Source organism: Elephas maximus, chromosome 6 (genome assembly GCF_024166365.1).
Source record: "Elephas maximus indicus isolate mEleMax1 chromosome 6, mEleMax1 primary haplotype, whole genome shotgun sequence".
NCBI classification, from domain to species: Eukaryota; Metazoa; Chordata; class Mammalia; order Proboscidea; family Elephantidae; genus Elephas; species Elephas maximus.
The window spans coordinates 134709819-134723014 of NC_064824.1; the positions used below are offsets into that span (position 1 = coordinate 134709819).

The 13196-nt window shown below is 55.7% G+C and overlaps 1 protein-coding gene across 3 annotated transcripts; it reads left to right on the forward strand.

Annotated features, from left to right (window-relative positions):
- The first annotated feature begins 482 nt into the window (after positions 1 to 482).
- CHRND (cholinergic receptor nicotinic delta subunit) lies at positions 483 to 10462 on the forward strand. Of its 3 annotated transcripts, XM_049889023.1 has the most exons (12): positions 483 to 534; positions 753 to 898; positions 1336 to 1380; positions 2060 to 2169; positions 2437 to 2592; positions 2803 to 2912; positions 4378 to 4578; positions 5762 to 5873; positions 6856 to 6970; positions 9176 to 9380; positions 9454 to 9572; positions 10280 to 10462. In XM_049889023.1, exons 1-12 carry the CDS (start codon positions 483 to 485, stop codon positions 10460 to 10462), a joined length of 1554 nt encoding a protein of 517 aa, XP_049744980.1. The 3 variants fall into 3 exon arrangements, with proteins under 3 accessions (XP_049744980.1, XP_049744981.1, XP_049744982.1); XM_049889024.1 differs by lacking the exon at positions 1336 to 1380; XM_049889025.1 differs by lacking the exons at positions 483 to 534; positions 753 to 898; positions 1336 to 1380; positions 2803 to 2912; positions 4378 to 4578 and having other exon boundaries at positions 2088 to 2169.
- The last annotated feature ends 2734 nt before the right edge of the window (positions 10463 to 13196 follow it).

Below are 13196 nucleotides of genomic sequence, written 5' to 3' on the forward strand. Positions count from 1 at the left end.
GGGCCCAGGCTGAGTGCAGCCCCTGAAAGCAGTTGGCAGGGGTCACAAGGAAGCTGGAGAGGGGCCACCAAGCCCTCCCATCTGAATACAGCTGTCTGCAGAGGCCAAGAAATGACAGCAGCTGGCCTGCCTGTCACCCCTCACCCCCATCCATGGCTGACCACGCTGCCTCCAGTGTCTGGTGACATCTCCATCCAGCCCCCACCCCCACCACAAGTTGTGGGAGTCCCAGCCCTGAATCTTTGTCTTATGTCCTTGGGCTCCTGGCCGTCTCCCCAGTCCCTGCTCCCACCCCCATGTCAACAGCCCCCCTTTCTCTACCCCAAAGCTTAGCCTAGAGGCGTCAGATTGCATTTCCGGCTGCCTCTTCCCTTTGGCTCCCCTCCACCCCGCACCTGTCCTGTCTTTCTCCTACCCACATTCCCCAACTCCCACAGATAAGGACAGAAGGGGCAGACACAAGCCCCAGTCAGAGGGACAAGATGGAGGGGTCTGTGCTGATGCTGGGGCTGCTGGTTGCCCTGGTGGTGTGTGGTAAGAAGGGTGTCACCCTCCCTGGGGCTCCCTCACAACTCCAACTGGGCCCTCCACTGCATGGCACCCTCCTGCCCTGCCTGCACCATGCCTGGCTCCACTCTGCCATCTCCTATGATGGGCCGGCCTCAGGGCCGCCACCGCCAGGAAGGGGTCGGTCCTTGCTGCTCCCTTCCTGGGCCCCCACCCAGCACCCATCCTGGTCCCCGTTCTCCCAGGCAGCTGGGGCCTGAACGAGGAGGAGCGGCTGATCCAGTACCTCTTCAAAGAGAAGGGTTACAACAAGCAGCTCCGACCCGTGGCACACAAGGAGGAGAGCCTGGACATCTCGCTGGGCCTCACGCTCTCCAACCTCATCTCCCTGGTGAGAGCCTCTCCCAGGGCTGGACTGGGGGAAAGGGGGGGAAGAGCCCTCGAGGCCCAGTGTCTCCAGGACTGCAGGGCCAAGGAGGAGGCTTGGAGGAGGCTTGAGCCCCCAGAGATGGCCACAGGGTTGCCCTCTGCCTGGGAAACATGCTGGGCTGCTCTTCATGCCCAGGGTGCCTGCAGGGCTGGTGCTTTGTCCCCCTGACTTTAGCTCCGGGGTGTCCCAACATACCACCCCACGACACGCTTCAGAGGCCATTTGCTCTCCTGGCTCACTGGTCAGCCCACCTGCTCCAGCAAGTGCGCAGGCAGGGGCCTGGTGGGCCTGGTTGCCATAGTTGCCACTGGGTGCCAGAGGGAGTAGGTGCCTAGTGAACGTGTGTGGTGCAGGAACCAGTCAGGCCCCTGTGGGACGGCCCTCTCGTTTGATTTCAGAAAGAAGTCGAGGAGACCCTCACCACCAACGTGTGGATTGAGCATGTAAGGAGATGCATCACTCAGAGCTGGGGATGGGGTGCAGGGCCCCAGCTCCTTTATGCCCACTTCCACTGGGGGTCCCCAGCCTGCTTTGGACACCGTCCTTCAGGAAGAACTGACTCCTGCCAACAGCGAAACCCCAGACCCAGCTGCCCTTCCCCCTCCCTAGTGCAGCCACATGGAAACCCTGGTGGTTAAGTGCTACGGCTGCTAACCAAAGGGTCAGCAGTTCGAATCTGCCAGGCGCTTCTTGGAAACTCTATGGGGCAGTTCTACTCCGTCCTATAGGATCGCTATGAGTCGGAATCCACTTGAGGGCACTGGGTTAGTGCAGCCACGAGCCCAGATGGCGCCTTGGAGCCCATCAGGATCCTTCATCTGTAGGAGAACTGTCTCAGCATTCTGATTTTATTAGAAGACTCTCTTCTGCCACCAGCTAGAAGTTCACATACAAAAGTCTTCTGTGTCCACAATGGAAACCATGTTCCCTTAGTTGTGCAGTGCGCATCCTACAGGGCTGTGCATGACAGACCTGAGTCCCCACTGTGCCCGCCTCCCCCAAACCTCTTTTGTCACAGCTCCCAGACCTTGTCCAGGCTGCCCCCAGGGAGGAGGAAGGGGAGAGTGGGGGGGCACCTGAATAGCAGCAGAGCCCCTACTGACATGCCTTTGGGGCTACCAGGGCTGGACAGACAGCCGGCTGCAGTGGGATGCCGAGGAGTTTGGGAACATCAGCGTCCTGCGCCTGCCCTCTGACATGCTGTGGCTTCCAGAGATCGTGCTGGAGAATAAGTTGGGCGGCCGCTCTCCCCACCCTCCCTTCCCATCGCTCAGCTTCCCTTAAGAGCTCTTGGCCTCCCCCCTGTACCCCCAGCTCTGACTGCCCTCCCTCCTCAGCCTACCCCCTGTGCCCCCAGCTCTAGCTGCTCTCCCTCCTCAGCCCCCCTGCCCCATGCCCCAGCTCTGACTGCCCTCCCTCCTCAGCCTCCCCCTGCGGTCCCAGCCTTGCCAGCTCCAAGCTGGCCAGCGCTGACTGTTGCCCTTGTTTGTGTCCCCCAGCAATGACGGCTCCTTCCAGATTTCCTTCCCCTGCAACGTGCTCATCTACCCCTCAGGCAATGTGTACTGGCTGCCGCCTGCCATCTTCCGCTCCTCCTGCCCCATCTCCGTCACCTACTTCCCCTTTGACTGGCAGAACTGCTCCCTCAAGTTCAGGTGCACCCACTTCTCCAGCTACCCCCATTCAGGGCACCCTGCTGGGGCTGCGGGAGGTAATGGAGCACCCTCAGGCTGAGGGCCCTGCCCATCCTGCTCAGTCCCTCTCCCACAGTGGCCCTTTCTGACCATGATCCTCCCTTACTGGCTTACCCTACCAGTGGCCTTGCCAGTGGCTGGGTGCCAACCTCTGCCCACTGCCCTCCCCAGCTCGCTCAAGTACACGGCCAAGGAGATCACCCTGAGCCTGAAGCAGGAGATGTATAAGAATCGTACCTACCTCGTGGAGTGGATCATCATTGACCCGGAGGGCTTCACAGGTGCGGGAGCAGACACCTCCCCCGGAAAGACACACTCTTGTGCTTCCTACGGGCGCAAGGCCCTTCTTGGGAAGACAAGCTTAATAACTGAGCTAACTTGACTGTTCCTTTCATCTGCACGGCCCTGTTTCAGTTTATGATGTCTTTGAGCCAAAAGATACTGGGGGATAGATGTCCTCCAGATAGATAGACACACCCCTAGATAGACATACCCTCACGGATAGACACCCCCCAAGTAAACAGACCCCCACAGATATACACACACTCAGATAGATACACACCCCTAGATAGGCATCCCCCCAGATAGATACACTCACCAGATAGATACACCCCTACAGATACACACCCCCCCAGAGAGAAACATCCCCAGGGATAGACATACACCCAGATAGACACCCCTCCCAGATAGATGCCCCCCCGAATGGATATGCCCCTACATATACACACCCCCCACATAGATGACCCCCCGATACACCTCCCAGATAGATACACGCCCCCAGATAGACACAACCCTGTGAATAGATGCCCCCCACAGATACATATCCCCCCACGAATATGCGCCCCAACAGACATACACAGGACAAGCCACACCCAGAGACGCATGTGTGTGCACACACACGGGTACACAGAACTATAGATGGACACAAACAGACAGACACACCGACCCACAGAGAAACACAGACACATACACACAGACCCATGCACTCCCGACACACAAAGACACCACACAAATTCAGCATGTCAAAAGGAAAGACGCCTGACGGGGGGTGGGGGGGGTTGTGTCTCAATGGCAGAGAGAGACACAGTGCCAGTGCCGCAGACCTACGCCCCCGCCCCGGGCTAAAAGCCTCTCTGAGTCTGGGCAGGGCTCCCTGGGGTGAACGCGGCTGGCAGTGTGGGGACTGCTCTTTGATGTCCCAGGGAGAGCCAGAGGTGTCATCCTGATGGGCTCTATGTCGCCCCCTCCTAGCACCTCCCGCCCCTGTGACCAGGCTCAGATTTTTTGGGGGTCCCCACTGCTTACCTATCCATCAGAAGAGACCCAGGTCCTGCTGGTCCCAAGTCTGGTACATCTTGGTGAGAGAGGTTACCTCTGACTGTCTCATCACCCCCAAGACCCAGGCAAGGAGGACTTGTTGACTTAGCCACTCTTCTTAGGAAGACAAGTTTAACAACAGAGATTATTTATCTGACTGTCCCTTTCATCTGCACAGGCCTATTTTTGGTTCATGATAACTTTGAGCCAAAACATACCACTACTTGGACCCTGAGTGGCCTCAGCTTCGAATTTTTCCCAGGAGAGAAAAAGATCAGTCACAGAGGAGAACTCCCCCTTTGCAGACTAGAAACCCCCTTCGTTTAGGGTTTTGGATATGGGCCTGGGGGGCCACTGGTCCTGCTTGCTCCACCCCCTAGGCACCCCTGCCCAGGCCCATCCCCAGTGCTCCCCATGTGCTGCCTGCAGAGAACGGGGAGTGGGAGATCATACACCGGCCAGCCAGGGTCAACGTGGACCCCAGCGTCCCACTGGACAGCCCCAGCCGCCAGGACGTCACCTTCTACCTTATAATCCGCCGCAAGCCACTCTTCTATGTCATCAACATCTTGGTGCCCTGTGTGCTCATCTCCTTCATGGTCAACCTGGTCTTCTACCTGCCAGCGGACAGTGAGTCTCAGTGCCGCCCTCCCCAGGCTTACCTGAGCATCGGGTGTCCCAGCTCCGCCCTTCGCCTTCCTCTTGGGAGCCACAGGGGGCCACCACTCCTCAGGTTCCCTATGGCCATCTATGGGGAGACACTGTGACCCTGTCCTACATCCCCAAATGGACAGGGTTCCTGGGGGCTCCAGCCCTCCTGTGCACTACTCTGCCTCTCACGATGGGCTTCCAGAGAACACCAGGGAGGGCCATTAGGCTGTTCTTGTGTCAGGGTGTACACTGGGCTGTCATGATCACCACTGTGTGGCCATGGGCCTGGCTCCCGGTAGGTCCTCAGCTGTTAAGCCAAGGGGTGGATACTGGGGTCTTTCAGAAGCCAGGGGGTCATGGGCATGCGATCTATGCTAACTTGGCTCCAGGAAGAAACATTTTAATAGTTTCAGATTATTAACTATGAGGCCGTCACAGGACATCCCCAGGACTGACCTGGCACCTGGACATGACAGGGTGCAAACCATGGGCCTAGGAGTATGACTGAGGGGGAGGGGAAGGCTCCCTGGAAGAGGCAGTGCCAGAACTGGGTGGGCACTGTGCCAGGTAGAGGTGGTTGGGGGCATTCCACCTGGGAAGCAGCTTCCCAGGGCCCAGGCTGGGGCAGGGGCATGGACCCGAGACCACGGCAGCCACAGTGTGCTCCGGTGGGAAGAGCCTGACGGTGGGGTGTTATCCGGGCTAGTAGGACACCCTGGAGTCTTTCACACAGGGCAGTGGCACCCTAGGAGGAGGTCTCTGTGTCTGGAGGAAGGGTGGCACGGGCGTCAGATATGACAGCTGGTGTTTGGGGAGCTCTTATCCAGTAGCAGGCAGATAGAGGAGCAAACAGCCTCTCCACAAACACCCTCTTACCTCATCCTCACAACAACCCTGTGAGGAGACATTATTCATATCCACATTTACCTGTTAAGGAAACAGGCACAGAGAGGTTAGGCCACTTGTCCAAAGTCGCTTAACTAGTCAGTGGCAGAGCCAGGATTTGAACCCAGGCCCTCTGGCTCCATAGCCTGTGCTTTTAAAGCCGGCGCAAATGGCACAATAGCGGGTGAAAAATGGTGGGCGGGGCCACAGTGGGACTCTGCCCTCCGCTGGCCTGACTCTGGGCCCGATGTCACAGCTCAGTCTGGGCTTCCCCAAGGTGGTGAGAAGACATCGGTGGCCATCTCAGTGCTGCTGGCACAGTCGGTCTTCCTGCTGCTCATCTCCAAGCGGCTGCCCGCCACGTCCATGGCCATCCCGCTCATCGGCAAGTGCGTCGTGCCCGGCCAGCCCCACCCCACTTCTTCTGGCCCCGCCTGCCAGCCCCGCCCCACCTACTTGACCCCGCCCCCGAGGCCCCACCATCTCTCCTGCCCTCCCACCCCGCCCCACCTACTTGACCCCGCCCCCGAGGCCCCACCATCTCTCCTGCCCTCCCACCCCGCCCCACCTACTTGACCCCGCCCCCGAGGCCCCACCATCTCTCCTGCCCTCCCACCCCGCCCCGCCTACTTGACCCCGCCCCCGAGGCCCCACCATCTCTCCTGCCCTCCCACCCCGCCCCACCTACTTGACCCCGCCCCCGAGGCCCCACCCATCTCTCCTGCCCTCCCACCCCGCCCCGCCTACTTGACCCCGCCCCCGAGGCCCCACCATCTCTCCTGCCCTCCCACCCCGCCCCACCTACTTGACCCCGCCCCCGAGGCCCCACCATCTCTCCTGCCCTCCCACCCCGCCCCACCTACTTGACCCCGCCCCCGAGGCCCCACCATCTCTCCTGCCCTCCCACCCCGCCCCGCCTACTTGACCCCGCCCCCGAGGCCCCACCATCTCTCCTGCCCTCCCACCCCGCCCCACCTACTTGACCCCGCCCCCGAGGCCCCACCCATCTCTCCTGCCCTCCCACCCCGCCCCGCCTACTTGACCCCGCCCCCGAGGCCCCACCATCTCTCCTGCCCTCCCACCCCGCCCCACCTACTTGACCCCGCCCCCGAGGCCCCACCCATCTCTCCTGCCCTCCCGGCCCCGCCCCCTGGCCTTACCCTACCCTGTCACACCCTCTCCTAGTTGCCCTGGCCAGCTCAGACCCCTGCCTCACCTCTCCCGGCATGCCCTGCTGGGCCAGCCCCGCCTCACCCTGCCCCGCCCCACCCACCGGGCCCCGCCCCTCCAGGCCCCACCCCTTGGGTCAGCCCACCCCGCCTCTTCCGGTCCAGCCTGGCAGGGGGCTCCAGGCTGAGCGTGCTTCCACAGGTTCCTGCTCTTTGGCATGGTGTTGGTGGCCATAGTCGTGGTGATCTGTGTCATCGTGCTCAACATCCACTTTCGAACGCCCAGCACCCACGTGCTGTCCGAGGGCGTCAAGAAGGTGAGGTTTGCTATGAAATACCTAGAACAAGCAAATGTATAGAGACCAAGTTTTATCAGTGGTTACCAGGGCGGGAAGGAGGGGGGAAAGGAGGAGCCATTGTTTAGCAAGCCTTCATCTTTCTGTTTATGGTGATGGGAAATTTGGCAGCAGATATTGGTGGTGGTTGCACAACACGATTAATGTAATTGATGTCACTAAATGGTACAGGTGAAAACATTAAATTAGCAACAAAAAAAAGGTGAGGGGTCCAATAAAAAAAACTGGAAATTGTCCAAATGACCACGGAGAGGAGAGCCGGCTGCGACTCCTGGTGCACCCAGCAATGACTGCTCCATGCACCCGTGTGAATAAGTCTCAGTAACACCGTGTGCAAGAGGCAAGCGGCAAGAGAGCAACCACATGGCTTCATTCCCATCAAGTTCAAGAACAGGCAAAACCAGGCTTTGGTGATAGAAGTCAGGGAAGTGGTTACCTCTGGGAGTGGGTAGGAATTGATTAGGGGGCATAAGGGACCTTCTTGAGATAATGTTCACCATCTTACCTTGTGGGGATTACACAGTGAAGGCCTCTGTGTAAATGTAGTCATTTGGCCATACCCTTAAGGTTTAATCATTGGGCTGTATGTTTGATTTACCTCAGTTAAAAAGAAGGTGAGGACTGAGGGGTAGGGGATGGGGAGTGGGGCAGTGCTCTTGCCTCTCCGCCACCCAGGGCCTTTGCTTCAGGGCCAACTGGCTGTTCTGGAACAGTTGAGGGAGGTTTAGCAACTTTTGGTGTCTTTAAGCATTTGGGAGCTGAACAATGAAAAAGGAAGACTGAAGAAGAATTGATGCATTTGAGTTATGGTGTTGGCAAAGAATTTTGAATATATCATAGACTGCCAAAGAATGAACAAATCTGTCTTGGGAGAAGTGCAGTCAGAATGCTCCTTAGAAGTGAGGATGGTGAGACTTTGTCTCACCTACTTTGGACATGTTATCAGGAGGAACCAGTCCCTGAAGAAGGACATCATGCTTGGTAAAGTGGAGGGTCAGTGAAAAAGAGGAAGACCCTCAATGGGATGGATTAACACACTGGCTGCAAGGATGTGCTGACACAGCAACAATTGTGAGGATGGGGCAGGCCTGGGCAGTGTTTCGTTCTGTTGTACATAGGGTCACTATGAGTTGGAACTGACTTGACATTACTTAACAACAACAAAACCATTGGAGGAGGGCTCAGCATTTTGGATATTTTTCTTACTGTTTTCAATATATAATTCATTTTCTTCTTTTTTTTTTATCTTTCTATTTCATTGTTGAGAATATACACAGCAAAACACACACCAGTTCAGCAGTTTCTACATGACAATTCAGTGACATTGATTACAGCCTTCGAGTTGTGCACCTCCTTTTCTGAGTTGTTTCTCCCTCATTAACATAATCTCACCGCCCGATAAAGTTCCTGTCTAATTTTTCAAGTTGCTGTTGTCAGTTTGATCCCAGCTAGATAGTTCTTAAAAGAGCATAATGTTCAAGGCAGATATTTTTTACTAGTTTAACTAGACTATTGTCTGGTTTTAAGATGACTTTAGGGGATATTTGTGGTTTAAGCCTTAAAGATTATCTCAGCCTCCATGGTTCCAGAAATTCTGGATTCTATAAGAATTTTAAATTGTGTTCTGCATTTTCCCCCTTTTGATCAGGATTCCTCTATTGAATCTTTGATCAAAATGTTCAGTAATGGTAGCCGGGCACCATCTAATTCTTTTGGTCTCATGGCAAAGGAGGCAGTTGTTCATGGAGGCAATTAGTCACACATTCCATGTCCTTCTATTCCTGACTCTTCTTCTTCCTCTGTTGCTCCAGGCAAATAGAGACTAACTGTTGTGCTTTGGATGGCCGCTTGCAAGCTTTTAAGACCCCAGGCACTACACAGCAAACTAGGAGGTAGAACAGAAGCAGTAAACATGCTATGAGGCCAGTTATATAATTCGTTTTCAATGAATGAGTTCTGCTGTGTTGTGTTCAGTGGGGGAAAAGTTGAAAGCAATCTAAGTGTCCATCAGTAGGGGATCAGGGAATAAATGACAGAGGGTCCATCTGGGGAAGGCTTTGTGGCAGCCAGGAATGGAGGTGCAGCCATTAGGTAACAACTCAGGATGTGTTAAGTGGACCCTGCATGGGTAAAATGGCCTTCCTGTGTCACCCTGACCCACCACAGCTCTTCCTGGAGACCCTGCCCGAACTCCTGCACATGTCCCGCCCAGTGGAGGATGGGCCCAATCCCAGGGCTCTGGTCCGCAGGAGCAGCTCCCTGGGCTACATCTCCAAGGCTGAGGAGTACTTCTCCCTCAAGTCCCGCAGTGACCTCATGTTTGAGAAGCAGTCGGAGCGGCACGGGCTGGCCAGGCGCCTCACCACCGCACGTGGGTCCCAGCCTATCCTTGGGAGGTGGGGCGGGGACTGGCCTCACATTCACCTCTGGTCTGGTGTCCACAGGCCGGCCCCCACCGGGCTCTGAGCAGAGCCAGCAGGAGCTCTTCAGTGAGTTGAAGCCAGCTGTGGATGGGGCCAACTTCATTGTCAACCACATGAGGGACCAGAACAACTACAATGAGGTGAGTGCCACAGGGTTGCCATGTATAGTTATTCAAGTGGCGCACTGCCCAGGTGTATCCTATCTTAAGGGGGCACGGTTCCCCTTAGAGATATATACCAGTTAATATGAAGGAGTTCATGGTGGGCGCACAGATTCCAGGCCCCCAAGGAGGGAGACCCAGCCCTGCCTGCAGACCCCCATAGCTGCACACTGGGCCAGGCATATACTCAGGTACACACACAGGCACACGGCTGTTCCCTGTCCCAGCCACACTCTGGGCATCCCTAGGGCCCTTCTCTTGCCCAGCTGCTAGTTGTCTCCTACCTCTGCCTGATTCCAAGCTTGACACTCCAGACAGAGCCAGACATTTCAAAGGCAGCCATATATGGCTTTGAATATCCTACCAACTTTTACAAATTCTTTCTTGAAAAAGACTGGGCTAGCAGCAGCCCCAAGGAGCGGGGTGGGGGCGCTGAGAAGAGGAGGAATGGGCCTGCCCCCTTCTTCAGTCCTCCACCCTCAGACCCCTGGCATCCACCTCCTCTCCAGCCCCCCTAAGCCCTGCAGTAGAGTGGGGAGGGAAGCTGTGGCCTCATTTGGTGCCCTCGACAGACCCCAGTGACCAGGCCTGACTGTGGCCAGAGGGGCCTGGGCCCTTGCTGAGGACACTGAGCGTGCCAGCTCGCCTTAGTTGAGACTCCACTGTCTCTGGCCCCCTCTCTTCAGGAGAAGGACTGCTGGAACCGGGTGGCCCGCACTGTGGACCGACTCTGCCTGTTTGTGGTGACGCCCATCATGGTGGTGGGCACAGCCTGGATCTTCCTGCAGGGAGCCTACAATCAGCCTCCCCCTCAGCCTTTCCCTGGGGACCCCTTCTCCTACCAAGAGAAGGACAAGCGATTTGTATAGGGTGGGCCAGGCAGCACCAACCGGGTGGGGCCTTTGCCTGAGGGGGCAGCCATGTGGACAGTGGTGTCTGAGAGAAGAAGCACCGGCTCCCTTTGGGAAGGCCAATTCCTGGCCCTGAGGCCTCAGCCCAGCTGGTCCCGCAAGGCCAGGGCAGAAAGGATAGGAGTGTAGGCACTCACGGGATCAAGGGAGAAAGGGGAAGGCTCACTCCTCCACAGTGTTTCCTTTGCTAATTGTGAGGTTGGAGTGTGGTCATCAGCCAGGGAAGGAGGGCCCAGGATGGTGTGACGGAGGCAGGAGGCTGGCTCAGGGGCCAGGGAGGAGGCCAGCCTTATCGGAGAGCTCTGTGAGGGGTCAGAAAGACAAGGGACAGACGGGGTGTGGGCTCTCTGCCTCCTCTCCTTGGAGGATGAGGAGAGGCCAGCAAGATTCTGGGCCTTCACTTCCTAGGTCCTCCAGCCGCCCTCCTGCCACCCATCCCTCAGGCTCAGGCTTCTGAGGCCCCAGCTGGGGCCAGGTTAGGGGGCTTACCTTTCTGCTGCGCCTTAAAAAACCAAAAACCAAACTCAGTGCCGTCGAGTTGATTATGACTCATAGCGACCCTATAGGACAGAGTAGAACTGCCCCATAGAGTTTCCAAGGAGTGCCTGGCGGATTCAAACTGCTGACCCTTTGGTTAGCAGCCGTAGCACCTAACCACTATGGCACCTGTGCCTTAAAAAAAAAAAAAGAGGTTTTCTGAAACGATGGGAGCACCAGGGTTGCAGTATGCCCCTTCCCCTGCCCTTTAGGCCTGACCACCCTGTGTCTGGGGCCCTCTGGGCACTTCCTGTCTGGGGTGGAAGGGTCAGGCTCTGTCCACAAAGGCCAGAGGTCAGTCCATCACCCTCAGGCTACATGCACAACCCTAGAACTCAGTGTCTCCCACCCCCAGGAGCCCAGGCTTGGGCACCTTCTCCTCCCCAAATAGAATTGTGATGCAATATTTGGGACATACTTACCCGAAAAAATTTTTTGTTGTTTATCTGAAATTCAGATTTAACTGGGTATCCTGCTTTTTTATTTGCTAATCCTGGCAACTCTACCCGTTCCCCCCCACCCCCCGCCGGGAGCCCCCACTCAATCTAATCCCAAGGGTCAAGAGCCAAAGCCAAAGTTGCAGGAACTGGAAGACAGGGAGGGGTCTGTGTGGTAGCCTGCCTCCTGGTATTCATGCTGTGTAGTCCCCTCCCACAACATGCCAGGGGTGGTCTCTGTGACTGATAGAGTCAGGCAGAAGTTATAAAAGACACCGTGGCATGTGTGTGTGCATGAGTGAATTGGATCTCTTGCTTTGGAGAAGCCAGCCGCCATGTTGAATAGCCTCATGGAGAGGTCCATGTGGCGAGGAACTGAGGCTTCCAGCCAACAGCCGTGAGCCTGGAAGCAGATCCTCTAGCCTTAGTGGAGCCCTCAGATGACTGCAGCTCCATGGAAGTCCCTGAGCCAGGACCACCCAGCTAAGCTGCTCCTGGATTCCCTGCCCTCAGAAACCATGTGAGATAATAAACTGTTGTTTTAAACTACTGAGCTTTGGGATCTTCTGTTACATAGCAATAGATAACAGACAGTCTGGTCCCAGCTCCACCACTAGCCGTGTGACCGTGGGCAAGCTGCTTATTGTTCCATAGCTTCAGTTTTCTCATCTGCAAAATGTGTATATGAAGTCCTGCTCGTGGGGTATTAGGAAAACTGGATTTGCTAATAGGAGTGAAGGTACTTGTGTGTGTCTTGCAGATTTAAGGGTGGTTCTTTAACCTATTTCTCACTTGTGGGCCTGGGTCACAGGAGATGGGTTCCTGCCCCCTCCCCCAGGGGCTTGCGGCCACATCTCTGCATCCGCATCTGGCCCGGTGACACAGAGGACTAGAACAAGGCACAGAAATGCATTGGTGTCAAGTTGATTCTGACTCATAGTGGCCCTGTAGAACAGACTAGGGTTTCCAAGGCTGTCATTTTTATGGAAGCAGACAGCCACATCCACATCTGTAGAACAGAGTAGGGTTTCCAAGGCTGTCATTTTTATGGAAGCAGACAACCACATCCTTCTCTCACGGAGCAGCCCATGGGTTTGAACTGCCAACCTTTTGTTTAGCAGCCAAGTGCTTAACCACTGTACCACCAGCACTCCTTGAACAAGACACAGAGGGCCCATTTTTCACCTCCTCTATGTGCAGACTTATGGTCTTCATAGCTCAGCCCATTTCCCTTGGGGGGTATGGATGACCTCATTAGCTCAGGTTTACAGAGGGTGTTTTTTTTTTTTTCAATAGTTATTGAATTGTACTTTAGATGAAGGTTTACAGAGCAAACTTGTTTCTCATTAAACAATTAATACACATTGTTTTGTGACATTGGTTGCTAACCCCACGACATGTCAACACTCTCCCCTTCTCAACCTTGGGTTCCTCATTACTAACTTTCCTGTCTCCCCCTGTTTTCGCATCCTTGGGCTGGTGTGCCCATTTAGTTTTGTTTTGTTTTATGGACCTGTCTAATTTTTGGCTGGAGGGTGAACCGCAGGAGTGACTTCATTACTGAGCTATAAGCGTGTCCAGGGGCCATACTCTCGGCGTTTCTCCAGTCTCAGTCAGACCAGTAAGTCTGTTCTTTTTGTGTGTGTGTGTGGGTTAGAATTTTGTTCTACATTTTTCTCCAGCTCTGTCTAGGACCTTCTATGTGATCCCTGTCAGAG

What these genes read in the sequence shown, in the direction of transcription:
- CHRND (XM_049889023.1), top strand. Translation starts at nt 483, where the DNA reads ATGGAGGGGTCTGTGCTGATGCTGGGGCTGCTGGTTGCCCTGGTGGTG. An exon ending in GGTTGCCCTGGTGGTGTGTG is followed by an intron (nt 535 to 752) that starts GTAAGAAGGGTG and finishes CCGTTCTCCCAG; the next exon opens with GCAGCTGGGGCCTGAACGAG. An exon ending in CCAACGTGTGGATTGAGCAT is followed by an intron (nt 1,381 to 2,059) that starts GTAAGGAGATGC and finishes TGGGGCTACCAG; the next exon opens with GGCTGGACAGACAGCCGGCT.